This window comes from Falco naumanni, chromosome 1 (assembly GCF_017639655.2).
Source record: "Falco naumanni isolate bFalNau1 chromosome 1, bFalNau1.pat, whole genome shotgun sequence".
Lineage (NCBI taxonomy): Eukaryota > Metazoa > Chordata > Aves > Falconiformes > Falconidae > Falco > Falco naumanni.
In genome coordinates, this window is record NC_054054.1 from 92853431 (window position 1) to 92867646 (window position 14216).

Below are 14216 nucleotides of genomic sequence, written 5' to 3' on the forward strand. Positions count from 1 at the left end.
GCGGGGCCTGGCGGGCGCGCGGCGCCGTTGCCATAGCAGCGCGCGGCCGCGTCCCCGTCGTTGGGTCGGAGCCGCCGCGTCCAGCACAGGCCGCGCACCGGCACCTCCGCGCCCCGGGGTCCCGCCGCGTCCCCGCCGTCCCCCGGCAGCCGCTGTGCCGCGCCCGAAGCCCCCGGCCCTGCCGCCGCCCCGGCCGCATGGCGCACCTGCTGGGCCACCGCGGCTGCATGGAGAGCCTGCGGGCCGACCTGCGGGACCTGCAGGCCGCCATCGCCGACGTCTCCTCCCGCGCCGGGGCCGTGCGCTTCCCCTCCTGGAAGTTCCCCGACAAAGTGTCCTGCGAGCTGGACCTGGCGGTGCTGCTGGAGCGGTATGGCTACACCGAGGGCGACCCCGCGTTCAGCCAGCACTCGCACGTGGTGCTGCTGGAGCTGCTCATAGACAGGTGAGCGGGCAGGGCCGCCCCGACACCCCTCTCCGCAGCAGCCCCGGCTGCCACAGACGCTCCTTGCCCCCGCGGGGAAGGGGCTGCTCCCGGCTCCGGCCTGCGCGGCGCGGCCGAGTCTTCCAGGGGCTTCTTCCCCACGCGCTCCCGTGAGGAGCGGCGTGCCGGCGCCTCGGCCTCGTGCCTTGCAGCTCTGCGCCGAGGCCGGAAAGCCGCCTCCTTGCCCTGCGTGCGGCTCAGAGCCACCAGCACAAATGCTGGCCGCCAAGGAGCAGAGCGAGCCCCTGCTCTGCCTGGGGCACCGGGGCAGGCTCCTTCGTTGCCCCCTTCCCCGCGACCTCGGAAGCACTTGGGCACAGCTTCACCGGCAGGCCTGGGGGGCAAAAGCACCTTTGGCAATCAGTCGGGCTGACAGAAAGGCGACGGATTCATTTGAAAAGATGAGCCGTCCCTGCAGAGCTGCTGGCCCGAACAACGAGGGTTTGATTTTGGTGGCGCGGATGCCCCAGGTCTTTCGGGAGACCTTAACTGCAGCCTCTCAGAAGTGGCTAGCTGCAAGCAGCCTGCAGGTCCCGGGGCCCGGCAGCTGCGGGAGGGATTTCACCCCACCAAACACTGCTGTGTGGAGATATTCGGGCCTGGGAGGGGTCACTGGAGCACTGACATCCACCCTCCTTTCCCAAACGCCCTTTGTCCGGGGGAGGGGGGACAACCTCCTTGCCTCTGCGCTGGCCCTTCAGGCTCACTGCGCTCCTAAACACCGAGGGAGGGCCCTTTCCCCATTACAAAGACTCCATTGCTCTAAGCTGTGTGTTTTTTTCTCTCAAAAAAGACTGCTGCTGCTGCTCCAGACCTTCACGGGCTATGCAGAAAACCTGCTCAGCGAGCAAGCCACCCCCCTGCCACAGGCCGTGGGGCCCTGCATGTCTGCGGGGCGCACGGCAAGGAGATACTGGCACAGCATGCTGAAACTGGGGGCCTTCCACCAGCAGCTCCTGGACGAGGTGGGACATCTGGGGGCCCTGACCCCCCACCGGCTGAGTGTGGGGCTCGCGGAAATGGCCCTTGCCTCACCCCCAGGGCACGGTCCCTCTCTGGGATGCCCCATGACGTGCGCAGTGGCTGGGCCAGACCTGCGCCCACCTCATGACCCTCCGAGTGCTGACCCATGTGTCAGACTGGACACATCCGTCCCACACTGTCCCCCGGGATGGCCGGAGTCCCTTCCCCCTCCTCTAAGCACCGCTCCCAGCCCTGCCACCCAATGGATGCATCCACTTCCAGGCCTCCACCAGAATCTCGGCACGGGTGAGCTTGGCCGCCTTTGTTGCTTGGAGAAATGTTCTCCTCCTGCCAAAAAGCTGCCCCTGTAGCTCTGCCCGCCCCACGCTTTGTGGGGCTGAGCTGGCTGAAATCTGTGGCAAGAACATTATGCCACTCCCCTACATTTCCCCCCACCCCCAAAGACCGTCCTCCTGGAAAAGTCTCACAATAATTCATCTGGCATGACCAGGAGGCAGCCCAGGAGGTGCGAAAGAAGGGGCAGTCACAAGAAGGGGAGCCGGCGTGAAACCCTGGCTCCGCTAAAGTAGCGGTGGCTGGAAATCTGCCCGGCAGCTTGTAAAAATTCAGTTCCCCTGTGCCCTGCGTCACGGAGTAGGAAACAAATTCATTTTGCTTGTTAGCGACACGCTTTGGTTGCAACAGGGCACAGCGAAGAGGGAAGCTGCACTCTTGGCAGATGTCCTCCTCCAAGCTCTAGAGACTTCTCCCAAGAAAAGGGCTTGCTGGCCTCGTTGCCCCTTGGCTGCACTGACATCCCATCCCCCAGCTTCACATCTCTGTTTGGGCTCTCACGAACCCTTTGCAGCCAGCTCTGATCTGGGCCCTGGCTTTATTCCGTCTCTCTCCACCAGCGTCTGCAGTTGGGAGCCTCCTCAGAAGTCGGCCGCTCCACCTCTCAGTGCCCACCGTCAAGTGTCCCTGCCCCAGGCAGCAGCGGCTCAGGCAGCCCCGTGCCCAGGGCTGCCCGCAGCACGGCCGAGAGCAGCCGCAGCATCTCCACCCAGACAACTCACTCGTTTCTGGAACCCTGCGCCACCTGTGCCAGCGCCCAGGCCAGCCTGCGCGAGGTCGGCCAAACCATCAGCAGCATTTGCCAGAGCCAGAACATCCCCTCGGCTCTCAGCAGGTTCCAGGAGCTGGTGGACAACAGCACCGGGAGAAGGACCCTCTCTGCAAGGGATGTGAGCGGCTGGGCCTCCGAGCAGAGCAAGGACCTCTCCCGCATCAGCAAACACCTGCAGATGCTCCTGCAGCAGGTCAGCCCTCTGAAGGCTCAGCTGGAAGACTCCGAGAAGCAGAGGGATGAGCTGCAGAAGCAGGTTGAGGACATTTCCAAGTCGCTCCAGGCAGAGAAGAGGCGCCGAGCGCAGCAGAGGAAGGAGGCTAAGCAGAGCGCAAAAGCGAAGAGGGAAGAGCATTTAGTGGCTGTAGCCAGGCTGGAGCGGGACAAGGACGAGCTACGGAGAGGTACAGCGCTGTTCCTGGCAGCCCCTCGCAGGCCATTTGCTGCCCCCTCGCTTTAGTGTCCTTGGAGGAGCTGCTGAGCGAGTGGAGTTTTTGTGCTGCTGTAGGGGCTGCTGTGCTGGAAGAGCGACTCTCCGCCTTACAGGAGGAGCTGGCTGTGAAGCGGGCTGCTGTGCAGGAGCTGGGTAAGGACGCCTGGTCCCCCTGGCCAGGGCCCGTGGAGGGCGTGGGGCCCCCTGAGGACACCTCCTCTGGGTGGGAGCTTCTCCCCGTCCTGCCCAGCCTGGGCCAAAGGTGCCGTGTCTCCCCAGAGGGCACCAAGTCGACCCTGCGGGAGGAGCTGAGGAGCGCCACGGTGGCCAGGAGCCGGGTGATGGAGCTGGAGGAGAAGGTGCAGCTGCTCAGCGGCGAGCGGGAGAGGCTGGGCCAGGAGCTGAGCGCCACCAGCACCCAGCTGGGGAAGGAGAAGGCTAAAGTGGAGAGCATCCTGAGGCACGAGGAGGTATGGCGGGGCCCGCTCCCTGGCTCTGGAGCTGCTCTGCAGCCCCGCAGCACGCTGTGGGAGTGGGCCGAGCCGGTGGGTGCTGCTGCCCAGTGCAGGGGCAGCGGCGAGCGGGTGCAGCAGCAGCCCCACGCAGGCTCGCCTGCCCTGTCCAGTCCCTGCAGGCCAAGCAGAGGGTGCTGATGCAGCACGTCGACTGGCTGGACCAGCAGCGTGAGGTGCTGGAAGCCAGCCTGGGAGAGGCCAAGGAGGACAAGGCCAGGCTGGCAGAGCAGCTGGAGGAGAGCCAGGAGCAGAGCAGGCAACAGCTACGGACGCAGCAGGTCAGCGCTGGCCCCCAGCGTGCGGCAGGCAGCTGCAGGAGCGGGGCTCCTGGGGATGGAGCGGGTGTGGGACACAGCTGTGCCATGGCGTGTCAGGAGCCTCCCGTTGCCCTGTCCCCTGGGACCCGTAGCCAGAGTTTTCCCAGGAGGGGGAGGCAGGCACCTGCTGGGACATGGCCACCCCGCGGGAAAGATCCCTCTCCCTCAGCCCCTGCGTAGACGAGTCTCCGCCGGTTTTCCCTGCGGCCGAGGCAGAGGGGAGCAGTGGGAAGCGACTCCTCAGAGACACTCCCGTGCCTCCAGCGTGCCCGTTCCTGGACACGCAGCGTGCTTCACGGTTGGTGCTGTTGCTTCCAACCGACACGGCGAGCTCCCAGGAGAGACCCTGCACATTGTCACTGACCGCTTCCCGCTGTCACGGGACATCCTTCTCACCTAAGGAACGGGAGGAAGCTTTCCTGGGGCTGCGAGTACTCCCGTGGGACTCCCCAGATGGGCACCATCCCAAGCTTTGGGAGAGGGCTCAGCAAACCTCACCGCGTCCCTGCTGTGTGGTACAGGAGCTGCTGGACGTGCTGCGGCGGGAGAAGCTGAACCTGGAGCAGTCTGTCTCGGAGCTGCAGGCCAAAGTGTCCAGGCTGGAGGAGCAGACGCGGGGGATGCAGGAGCGGGAGAGGCCCCTCATGTTCTTCCCCGAGCTCCATGTCCCAGCTGAAGCGCAGATTGAGAGTAAGCAGCAGGCAGCAGCGCCTGCTTTCTCCACAGTGGGCTTGTGCCTTGAGGGTCTCCCAGAGCTTGCAGGGGATCCTGCCAGCCCCAGCCTCACCGGCAGGATTTGCACAACAGCCTCTGTCCCGCTAACAGCCAGGAAGGGCTGGGGCCATGCACTGTGCTAAGCTGCTTCCATCTTCAAACGCCTCCCTGCGTGGGTGCTGTCCATCCCACCTCTGGGCCAGGAAATCGTGCGGGGCAGCGGCACGGGCACAGCTCTGTTTGCCCTCACGGTTTCAGCTGGCACAGTTGTGGGTCCCGGCTGCCACCTCCAAGGCTGTGCCGGTGCTCCCTGCGTGGGGCAGGCTCCTTTCCAGCGGGCAGCCACCCTGCTTGGCAGGCAGGAGGGTGCTGCCCACCCCTCTGGGCAGGCAGGCAGGCAGCAGCGGGCTGAGCTCTGGTTCCTGCCACAAGGACGTTGCGTTTTGTTTGCAGGCACCGGGAGCTTGACCAAGGACATGGAGAAGCAGATCCAGGCCAACAGCATCCCGGTGGGCGTGCTGGAGCAGAACACACGGCTCAGGTCTGCGCTACCCAAGCTGAAGGCGGCTGCTGAGCGTGGCGTCCTGAAGGTGAGGCGACACCCAAGGCAGGGCGAGCTGGGTGCCAGGGGGATAGGGGTGCAGCACTGTCGGGGCACCGTGTAGCCCAAGAGCAGCCCGTGGGCCCTGGCACTGTCCCATATCCTCTGCGGAGCAGTTCCCTGGTTGCACACCCTTGCAGAAAAGGCTCTGGGTAGCCAAAGGCCGTGGGGCATCTTGCACAGCGTCCCCTGCGACTCAGCAGCCGCTTCCCCAGCCTGCCGGGGGGTGAGCTGGACAGAGCTGCCTCCAGAAGGGCACGTAGCTGGACAGGGCTGTGGTCCTTCCCTGTGCCGGGGCCCCGGCTTGCCTTTGGGAGCCAGCCTTGAGGCAGCTGAGCTGGCTGCTCCCAGCTGATGCTTTCCAAGCCAGAGCGACCAAGCCGATGCTGGGCCAGGGCAGCACACATGGTGCCCGGTACACAGGGACAGAGCCAGCCCCGCTGCAGCACGTCCCCTGTGCTGGGCTGCAGCCAGGGGCAGCACACCAGGGTCACTGGCCCCCTGGGAGCGAATGAGGCGGGCAGGGCAGCGCTGGGGCTTGCGCTACCGCCTTGTTGGCTGCTGCTGGAGCAGCCTTTCCTGCCCAGTGAGGGCCACATGCAGCCACAGAGCCAGCCGGGCACGGGGGCTGCTGCAAGGCCCTTCCCCTGGGCCAGCTCCCTCGGCTCAGCCCCGTTAGGTTTTGAGAGGCTCCCTTGGTTTTGGGGTGTGCCTGCCACAGGAGGGCCAGGACCCAGCTCCCTGTGCTGCCAGGAGGTCGCTGTGGTTAAACTCAAGGGGCAGAGGAAAGCTGCTTGGCTCAAGTGCCCGGGGACGGTTCCCAGCTCCTTCACAGATGCCCCGCGGTGCCCACTGTACCACCGTACCGCTGCCACCACCTCGGCGGTGAAGGCCACCCAGGTCAGAGGCCGAGAGCTGTGATGGGAGCTGAATGCGAGGGGGAAATTTCACCCCCTCTTCTCTTCTCTTTTCTCATCTCTTTTCCCTTTTCTCTTCTCTTCTCCTCCCCAGTTCATCCCGCAGAGCCAGCTGCTGTCCCAGCTCAGCAGCCAGCGCAGCCGGCAGGACGCAGGGTGAGTAGGAACCCAGAGGAAGGGGCCGGGGACCTGCCCTCCTGTTGCTCCCCTCTAACTGCTCACACCGTTTGCAGGCGGCCCAGCAGCCGAGGAGGCAGGGACAGCATGGGGCCACAGGGAGATGCAGACAAGGCCCAGCACCAAGCTCCCAGTGGCCACAGTGCTCCCAGCAGCCAGCAGGCTCTCGGCAGCAAGCCAGCTCCCAGCCGCCGGTGCTTACAGCCACTCTTGGCAGAGCCCACCAGCAAACCTGGACCCTGCCTCTCGCTCCTGGCTACAGGCCTGGTGCCCAGGCCCCCTGGGACAAGGAGAGACAGAGCACGTCCTCCCTCCTCTCGCTGCGCCCCTGGCCTCCGCAAATGGTCCCGAGACTAAGGCAGAAACGGGCACCCTGCGCCACCTGCACCAGCCCCGCCACCGTGAGGTCACTCAACCATCAGCAGCATCTGCCAGAGCCAGAACATCCCCTCGGCTCTCAGCAGGTTCCAGGAGCTGGTGGACAACAGCACCGGGAGAAGGACCCTCTCTGCAAGGGATGTGAGCGGCTGGGCCTCCGAGCAGAGCAAGGACCTCTCCCGCATCAGCAAACACCTGCAGATGCTCCTGCAGCAGGTCAGCCCTCTGAAGGCTCAGCTGGAAGACTCCGAGAAGCAGAGGGATGAGCTGCAGAAGCAGGTTGAGGACATTTCCAAGTCGCTCCAGGCAGAGAAGAGGCGCCGAGCGCAGCAGAGGAAGGAGGCTAAGCAGAGCGCAAAAGCGAAGAGGGAAGAGCATTTAGTGGCTGTAGCCAGGCTGGAGCGGGACAAGGACGAGCTACGGAGAGGTACAGCGCTGTTCCTGGCAGCCCCTCGCAGGCCATTTGCTGCCCCCTCGCTTTAGTGTCTTTGGAGGAGCTGCTGAGTGAGTGGCAACGAGTTTTTGTGCTGCTGTAGGGGCTGCTGTGCTGGAAGAGCGACTCTCCACCTTACAGGAGCTGGCTGTGAAGCGGGCTGCTGTGCAGGAGCTGGGTAAGGACGCCTGGTCCCCCTGGCCAGGGCCCGTGGAGGGCGTGGGGCCCCCTGAGGACACCTCCTCTGGGAGCTGAACGCGAGGGGGAAATTTCACCCCCTCTTCTCTTCTCTTCTGCTCCCCAGCTCCTCCCGCAGAGCCAGCTGCTGTCCCAGCTCAGCAGCCAGCGCGGCCGGCAGGACGCAGGGCGAGTAGAAACCCAGAGGAAGGGGCCGGGGACCTGCCCTCCTGTTGCTCCCCTCTAACTGCTCACACCGTTCGCAGGCGGCCCAGCAGCCAAGGCGGCAGGGACAGCACGGGGCCACAGGGAGACGCAGACAAGGCCCAGCAGAAGCTGCCAGTGGCCACAGTGCTCCCAGCAGCCAGCAGGCTCCCATCTTCCAGAGGGCTCCCAATGGCCAGCGGGCTCCCAGAGGCTGGCGCTTACGGCCACTCTCGGCAGAGCCCACCTGCAAGCCCGGGACCCTGCCTCTCGCTCCTGGCTACAGGCCTGGTGCCCAGGCTCTGCGAGACAGGGACAGAGAGAACATGTCCTCCCTGCTCTCACCACACCTACGGCCACCACAAATAAATGCTCACGAGTCTAAGGCAGAAATGAAGTGTCCAGTGAGCTCCCACCCTGCCTCACGGGACCTCGTTACATGCTCTTTGTGCCTCACGAAGGTGCAGTCCCTTGGGACACCCTGTCTCTGCCCATCCCGCCGAGACTGCTTGTTGTTGGCGTAGGAAGCCCAGGGAGAGTCCGTGCAGCAGCTCTGCCACGGCTCTGCTTCGAGCCGCCCTCCTTGTGGTGCTTTGCTGTTTCCTGCAGGACTGCAGCATCCAACGAGCCTGTGCGCTTTCCCCCATTGTCCCTCTCCACTGGGCAACGCTGTGGCCCGTGGTAAAGCAGAGAGCGACGGTGCAGGGGACTGCGGGGCGTTTCCTTCTCCCTCTGCGCAGCACCCCCAGGAGCAGCTTTGCTGGAGGAAGCGGGCCGGGGCTGGCTCGGCCCGGCTGCCAGCCAAGGCGCCCACACACGCGCAGCCAAGGAGCCCTTGCAGGGGGGAGGGTGGGGAGATGCTCCCTGGGTGTGCGAAGCTGCCCCCGCGGAGTTCAGCTGCGCGGGGCCAGGGCTGTTCCTGGGCACTGGAGCTCAGTCGCCCACAGCTTAGCTGCTGCTGGAGTCCCCAGCGTGGCTCTGAGCATGCTTTCCTGCCTGGCTGCAGCAGCACTTAGCTCGTGCCAGGAGCCGTTCCCAAGAGGTGACTGGGATGTGGCCAAGCTGCTTTGAAGAGGAAGGCAGAGCTGGGCTGGGGATGAGGAGTCCGAGCTGCCCTTAGCTTGCTGGCGCTGGCACAGCCTGTGAAAACTGCTCGCCCTGCACTGCCAGCGGCCACGAGTGCCCAGAGGAGCCAGGGACCACTGAGCTGCCCACCCAGGCTGGCCCTCAACTCCCCAGCGACGCTGCCAGCCTCAGAGGGCAGCGGGAGCCGTGTCCCCCCAACACAAGACACGGCAGCCTGTCCTTGCTCTGTATTTAATAGACACACGTGCCGCGCTGCATGGAACAGGAGCCGGTCAGGGCACACGGCACGCCAGTGTTCAGTCAAACAAGCCCCGTGTTTGGTCTCTGCAGCTGGTTCCTGCCGGCCTTTCTAATAAGTTAAATAAAGCGTTCAGCTGCCCTGCCCTCCCGCAGCGAGGTGGCGGGTCGCCCAGCAGCCCTGCCAGCTGCAGCCCCCCAGCCCTGGCAGATCTACCCGCGACGTCCCCATGGTGCGGAGGGGCTCCCGCCACAGCCAGGCCCCCCGTCAGGCTCGGGCACAGCATGGCTCCCGCCTGGGCTCTGCCCACCCTGCCACGGCCATGGGAAAATAGAAATAAAAAAGAAAAAAGACTTAGAAAAAATTACTACGAGCAGGGAAAGGGAGCAGCCAGGCCAGGGCTCTCCCTGCCTCCAGTCTCCATGTCCCCACCCTGTTACACCCATGGGTGCCCCTGCAGCTTCCTTTCCCTGCACCCGCTCCCCCAGACCCCGGTACTGGCCATCTGGTGTGTCCCCCCACCCTCTACTCGTGCCCAGCAGGGATTGCCCCGAGATCTTTCATTCTCTGAACGGCCGGGCACTGCAACGGGCACAGCCACACCGACCCCACTCTGGCAGCAAGTGCAGCTCGTTGAGCACCCCCTGCCCCCCTCCCTCTCCCCGGAGCAGCGATGGGTCTGTCCCTGGAGTGCATCTGTCGGGCCAGCTAGCTCTCTGTGCAGCAGTTCCCTGCAAGGAAGGAGGATGGAGGGCCATCACACAGGGAGCCTGGGGGGTTCCAACTCCTCCTCAGCCCCCACCCCAGCCCCCATGCACTCCCTGGTCGCTGTGGAGGGCACAGCTGGGCACCAGTGTGGCTCTTACCCAGGATGTTGCGCTTGCAGAGCGGGCAGGTCTGCTGCAGCAGGAGCCAGGGGTCCACGCAGTCCCGATGAAACTCATGGGAGCAGGGCAGCACCCGCAGCCACTGCAGGGAGGGAAGCAGATGGCAGAAATGAGTGGAGCCAGGCAGGGGTACCATCACCGCAGCGGCTGGGCTGCAGCCCTGCCCCAGGGAAGGGGACAATCCTGTGCCATGCAGCCACCTGGCAGGGACACCCCAGCCCCGGTGAGCGAGGGGAGGCTCGGCCCTGGGCTCCAAAGGGATGGCATGAGTATGGTGGCCTCAGGCAGTGACCAGGGCAGGCTCCAGGTCTCCCAGCACAGCACCAGTCCCCCACAGTCCCTACCTGGCTCTTGTGGAACTGGTCCAAGCAGACAGCACAGCTATCAATCTCACAGGCCCGGCTCCGAAGTGCTTTGCCGGGATGGTACCGCCGGGTTTTCAGTGCCAACAGTCGCTGCCGAATGTGCTGCTTCAGGTCCAGCTACAGAAGCAGAGCAGAAGGTCAGACCCCGGCTGCCAGTCTCCCCAGCGAGAGGCAGAGTGGAGATGTTCCCACCTCAGCATCCTGCTCCGACAGGTCTTGCCGTGACTGCCGCTGAGCCTGCACGATCACCCCGGTGCAGAGGAGCAGGGCAATCAGCAGGATGGTGTTCCACAGCTGCTGGAGGTACTTCTGCAGGAACAGCGCCGGCGGGCAGCCAGTGACTGGGGTGGGGGGCGAAGCAGAGCCCTCTGCTCCCAGCCCCGCCACCACCGTTGCCCCCACGCCAAGGGCCCTCCCTCACGCGCGTACCTGGACCTGCGAGCTGTTCTCCCCCGTGCAGATGACCCCCTGCCACTCCCCGTAGAGCCCCCCTCGGGAGAGGCCGCAGGTCGACCAGAGGGTGAGCGTCACTCCCTGCAAGGCAGGAGACAGCATTGCTGGTGGCCGCGCTGGCTCGCAGCACTGCTCCAGCCTGGGGGGGCCTGCCACGCTGGGTGAACCACACGGGTCAAGGGCAGGAGGAACTGCTGGTGGCTGCCAGCTGCCCCGCTCCCACGGAGCGACTCTCTGGGGGAACCGAGGAACCGGCAGCTTCAAGAGCTTTCGTGGATCTGGCTCCTGCTCCCTGCAGCTCAGCTTCCCCATCGGTCTGGGAAGTCTGGCTGCGCACAGCCATGCCCATGCCCTCCCACCAGGAAAGAGAGGAGGAGGAGGAGGAGGAGGAGGAGGAGGAAGGAAGGCCTACATACCAGGTTCTCCAGTAGCACTGCCTGGTACGTGATCTTCGCTGTAGCCTGGAGCCCCCTGTTGCAAACAAAAAGCAAGAGAAGCGTCAATCCCATGGGCCCACAGCACCCCAATGCCAGGGAGCACCCCCTTCTCCACAGGGCCAGGAAGCCCCTGCTGAGCTGTAGGCAAGGGAGGGTCACTAGGGACAGAGGAACACACAGGGGAGGTGACAGCAAGACCCCCGCTCCCCAGCCATGGCCAGGCCCCCTGAGCAACCCTGCACAGGTCTCTTCCTCCCAGCACCGTGCCTCAGTTTCCCCATCTGTGACACCACAGCAGCAGCACTGATTTACCATGCGTAAGAAGGACCAAGGGGGTCCTGTCACTGTAGGTGGTAGGAATAAACCCCAACAAAGGCAGTGGGGATGCTGATAACCAGCTGGTCTGGCTGATTTGTACTGAGAGTCCTAAAGACCTTGGCCAAGACCACTGTCAGTCCCAGCTGCCACGTGGGGACGCGTGGAAGGGCTCAAGCCCCGAGGAAGGGCTGGATCTGATTCAAACCCTCCTGGGAAACAAGTCTCAGCCCCAGCCGGCCTCTGCACAGCGCAAGCTCGACACCAGCCCGGCACATGTGACGCGCTGTGTGAGGGACCACCCCAGGGCAGCCCCCGGCTGTCACAGCCAGGCAGGCAACCAGGTGCAGAGAGATGGCTCGTGCCCGATCCCCCCCTCCCCGCTGCCCCAGCCCCTACCGCAGCAGCGCTCCCAACAGCTTGGTGACGTTGTCCGAGGACTGGATCACGATCACAGGCTTGGCAAGAAGCTGGGAAACATCCAGCTGCACCAGAAAGGAAAGCAACAGCCATCAGCAGGGCCCAAGACCAGCTCGGGGACCCGCTGCCGGGACTCTCCTACCTCCCGAATGGCATTCTGGTTCAGAGCCAGGATAAGCAGGGCTGACGCCCCCAGCACCAGCGCTCGCTTCATCTGTGGAGACAGAGGGCACAGCTCAGGGCACTGCACAGCCCAGCTCCCGTCCCACTGCAGGGAACAGGCAGGACGCGGTGCCTCTTTGCTCTGGCTGGAGTATCGCAAGGGACCCAAGGGGCGCTGGCACTGCCCGGGAGCCCCGTCACAGACCCCCCCCTACCACCAAGCACAGGCCAGGAGCCCCCACATCTGGCAAGGAGACACCCCACAGGTGCCCTGTGCCAGGAGCAGACGGGCACCTTGCTGACGACGGCAGCGGTGAAGGACTCCTCCTTGGCACCCCGCGGCACCTCGGCTGGCTCCTCGCCCACGGGCACCACACCGATCCAGCTGTCGGCAGCGCCCAGCTCCGGCTCCGTGTGTCCCACCTGGGGGGCACGGCGGCACCAGTGGGGGTGAGAGCTGGTATGGACACCTCGAGGCTCAGGGCACCCCCAAAAACACCCCACGTCCCCAGTGCCCCAGGGAGCTGGGCACGGCACAGGGATGGGGACAGCAGCCAGGGTGGCACAGGGGACAGGACCTGGCCGCTGCACCTCCACCCCTGCCTGCACCCCCGCTCTGTTGGTGGCTCCCCCTGTGCTGCCCCCAGCCTGTACCCCCCAGTGCCGGCTGTCCCTCCCCAATGCCTCCCAGCACCCGCTGGCCCCCCAGCACCCACTGCCCCCTCCCCTGTGCCCCCCAGTACCCTCTGCCCCCTCCCCAGTGCCTCCCAGCACCCACGGCCCCCTCCCCAGCGCCTCCCAGCGCCCACTGCCCCCTCCCCAGCGCTTCCCAGCGCCCACTGCCCCTTTCCCAGCGCCTCCCAGCACCCACTGCCCCCTCCCCTGTGCCCCCCAGTACCCTCTGCCCCCCTCCCCAGCGCCTCCCAGCGCCCACGGCCCCCTCCCCAGTGCCTCCCAGCGCCCATTGCCCCCTCCCCAGTGCCTCCCAGCGCCCACTGCCCCCTCCCCAGCGCTTCCCAGCGCCCACTGCCCCCTCCCCAGCGCTTCCCAGCGCCCACTGCCCCTTTCCCAGCGCCTCCCAGCACCCACTGCCCCTTTCCCTGTGCCCCCCAGTACCCTCTGCCCCCCTCCCCAGCGCCTCCCAGCGCCCACGGCCCCCTCCCCAGTGCCTCCCAGCGCCCACTGCCCCCTCCCCAGTGCTTCCCAGCGCCCACTGCCCCCTCCCCAGTGCCTCCCAGCACCCGCTGCCCTCCCCAGCGCCCCCCCGAGCCCCCAGCCCCCGGTGCCGCGGGCCGGCGCTCACCAGCAGCAGGCGGCCGCGGATCTCCTCCTCCCCGCCCCGCGGGACCCCCCGGCCCGGCCCGGCCCGGCCGCCCCCCGCGCCCAGCACGGCCCCGCGCAGCGTGTAGGAGCCGCCGGCCCCTGCGGCCGCCCCGGCCCCACTCGCCGCCCCGCTCCCGGCCCCTGCCCCCGGCCCGGGCCCGGACACCGCCACCTCGACGCGGGCGGCGGGCGTCGACCCCGGCCCGGCCCGGCAGAGCGCCAGCAGCGGCGCCAGCAGCGCAGCCCGCAGCGCCGCCATCGCCGCGCCGCCCGCACCGCACCGCCGCGCCCCCTGCCGGCGCGGAGGACCCGCCGCACCGCCGGCCGCCGCCAGAGGGCGCAAGAGAGCCCGCGGCGCCAGCGCGGGCGGCGGCGGCGGGACGAGGATGGGCACCGGGGCAGGGACCGGCACCGGGAGCGGGGCCAGGGGCGGGGACGGGGACAGGGACTGGCACCGGGAGCAGGGCCAGGAGCAGGGACGGGGATGGGGACTGGCACGGGGACAGGGACCGGCACCTGGGGCGGAGACAGGGGTGAGGACGGGGATGGGGACCAGGACAGGGACTGGCACCGGCACTGGGAGCGAGAGTGGGGACAGGGACAGAGAGAGAGCAGCACCCAGGGCCGAGCTAGGGACAAGGGCCGGGACCAGGACAGGGACTGGGACCAGGACCAGGAGAGGGACAGGGACAGAAAGTGGCAGCCAGGGCCGAGCCAAGGCCAAGGGGTGGCAGAGGGACAGGGACCAGCACTGGGACAGGGACTGGCATAGGGACACTACCCCCCATGGCCCTGCTTCCCTGCGGGTGCAGGGGCACACGTGGGTGCCACGGGGACACGCGTGCCCTCAGGGGCACAGCCACGGGTGCACAGGGACACGCACAGCCCTGCACACATGGGCACCCCATCCCTGCACCCCACGGTCACAGCCGCCACGGCACATGCGTGGGCACACGCCTAGGTGACACGGGCACATGTCAACACCCCAGTACCCCAAAATCTCAACCACCCCCCACCCAACCATCCCCATCCTGGCACGTGCCAGGCAGCCCTGACGGTGCCACCATCCCGGTCCTGCTCCAGCCACGTGT

General features: G+C 66.4%; 2 protein-coding genes across 8 annotated transcripts; one reads left to right on the forward strand and one right to left on the reverse strand.

Moving 5' to 3' along the window:
* Window positions 1-13: 13 nt before the first annotated feature.
* Window positions 14-7832, forward strand: CCDC157 (coiled-coil domain containing 157). Of its 7 annotated transcripts, XR_005829722.1 has the most exons (11): window positions 14-445; window positions 1278-1449; window positions 2362-2977; window positions 3082-3476; window positions 3632-3799; window positions 4360-4528; window positions 5006-5142; window positions 6165-6226; window positions 6304-7052; window positions 7162-7236; window positions 7363-7427. XR_005829722.1 is itself a non-coding variant. In XM_040607152.1 (10 exons), exons 1-10 carry the CDS (start codon window positions 198-200, stop codon window positions 7806-7808), a joined length of 2148 nt encoding a protein of 715 aa, XP_040463086.1. In that variant the 5' UTR covers window positions 14-197; the 3' UTR covers window positions 7809-7832. The 7 variants fall into 7 exon arrangements, 5 of the variants coding, with proteins under 5 accessions (XP_040463086.1, XP_040463075.1, XP_040463108.1 ...); XM_040607152.1 differs by lacking the exons at window positions 6304-7052; window positions 7162-7236; window positions 7363-7427 and adding an exon at window positions 7502-7832 and having other exon boundaries at window positions 3082-3159; window positions 3286-3476; XM_040607141.1 differs by lacking the exons at window positions 6304-7052; window positions 7162-7236; window positions 7363-7427 and adding an exon at window positions 7502-7832.
* A 910-nt stretch (window positions 7833-8742) lies between these two features.
* RNF215 (ring finger protein 215) lies at window positions 8743-13399 on the reverse strand. The gene is made up of 10 exons (XM_040607196.1): window positions 13106-13399; window positions 12097-12225; window positions 11783-11854; window positions 11620-11705; window positions 10885-10939; window positions 10445-10549; window positions 10208-10324; window positions 9995-10132; window positions 9630-9732; window positions 8743-9494 (listed from the first exon to the last, which is right to left on the reverse strand). Exons 1-10 carry the CDS (start codon window positions 13382-13384, stop codon window positions 9472-9474), a joined length of 1107 nt encoding a protein of 368 aa, XP_040463130.1. The 5' UTR covers window positions 13385-13399; the 3' UTR covers window positions 8743-9471.
* Between the last annotated feature and the right edge of the window lie 817 nt (window positions 13400-14216).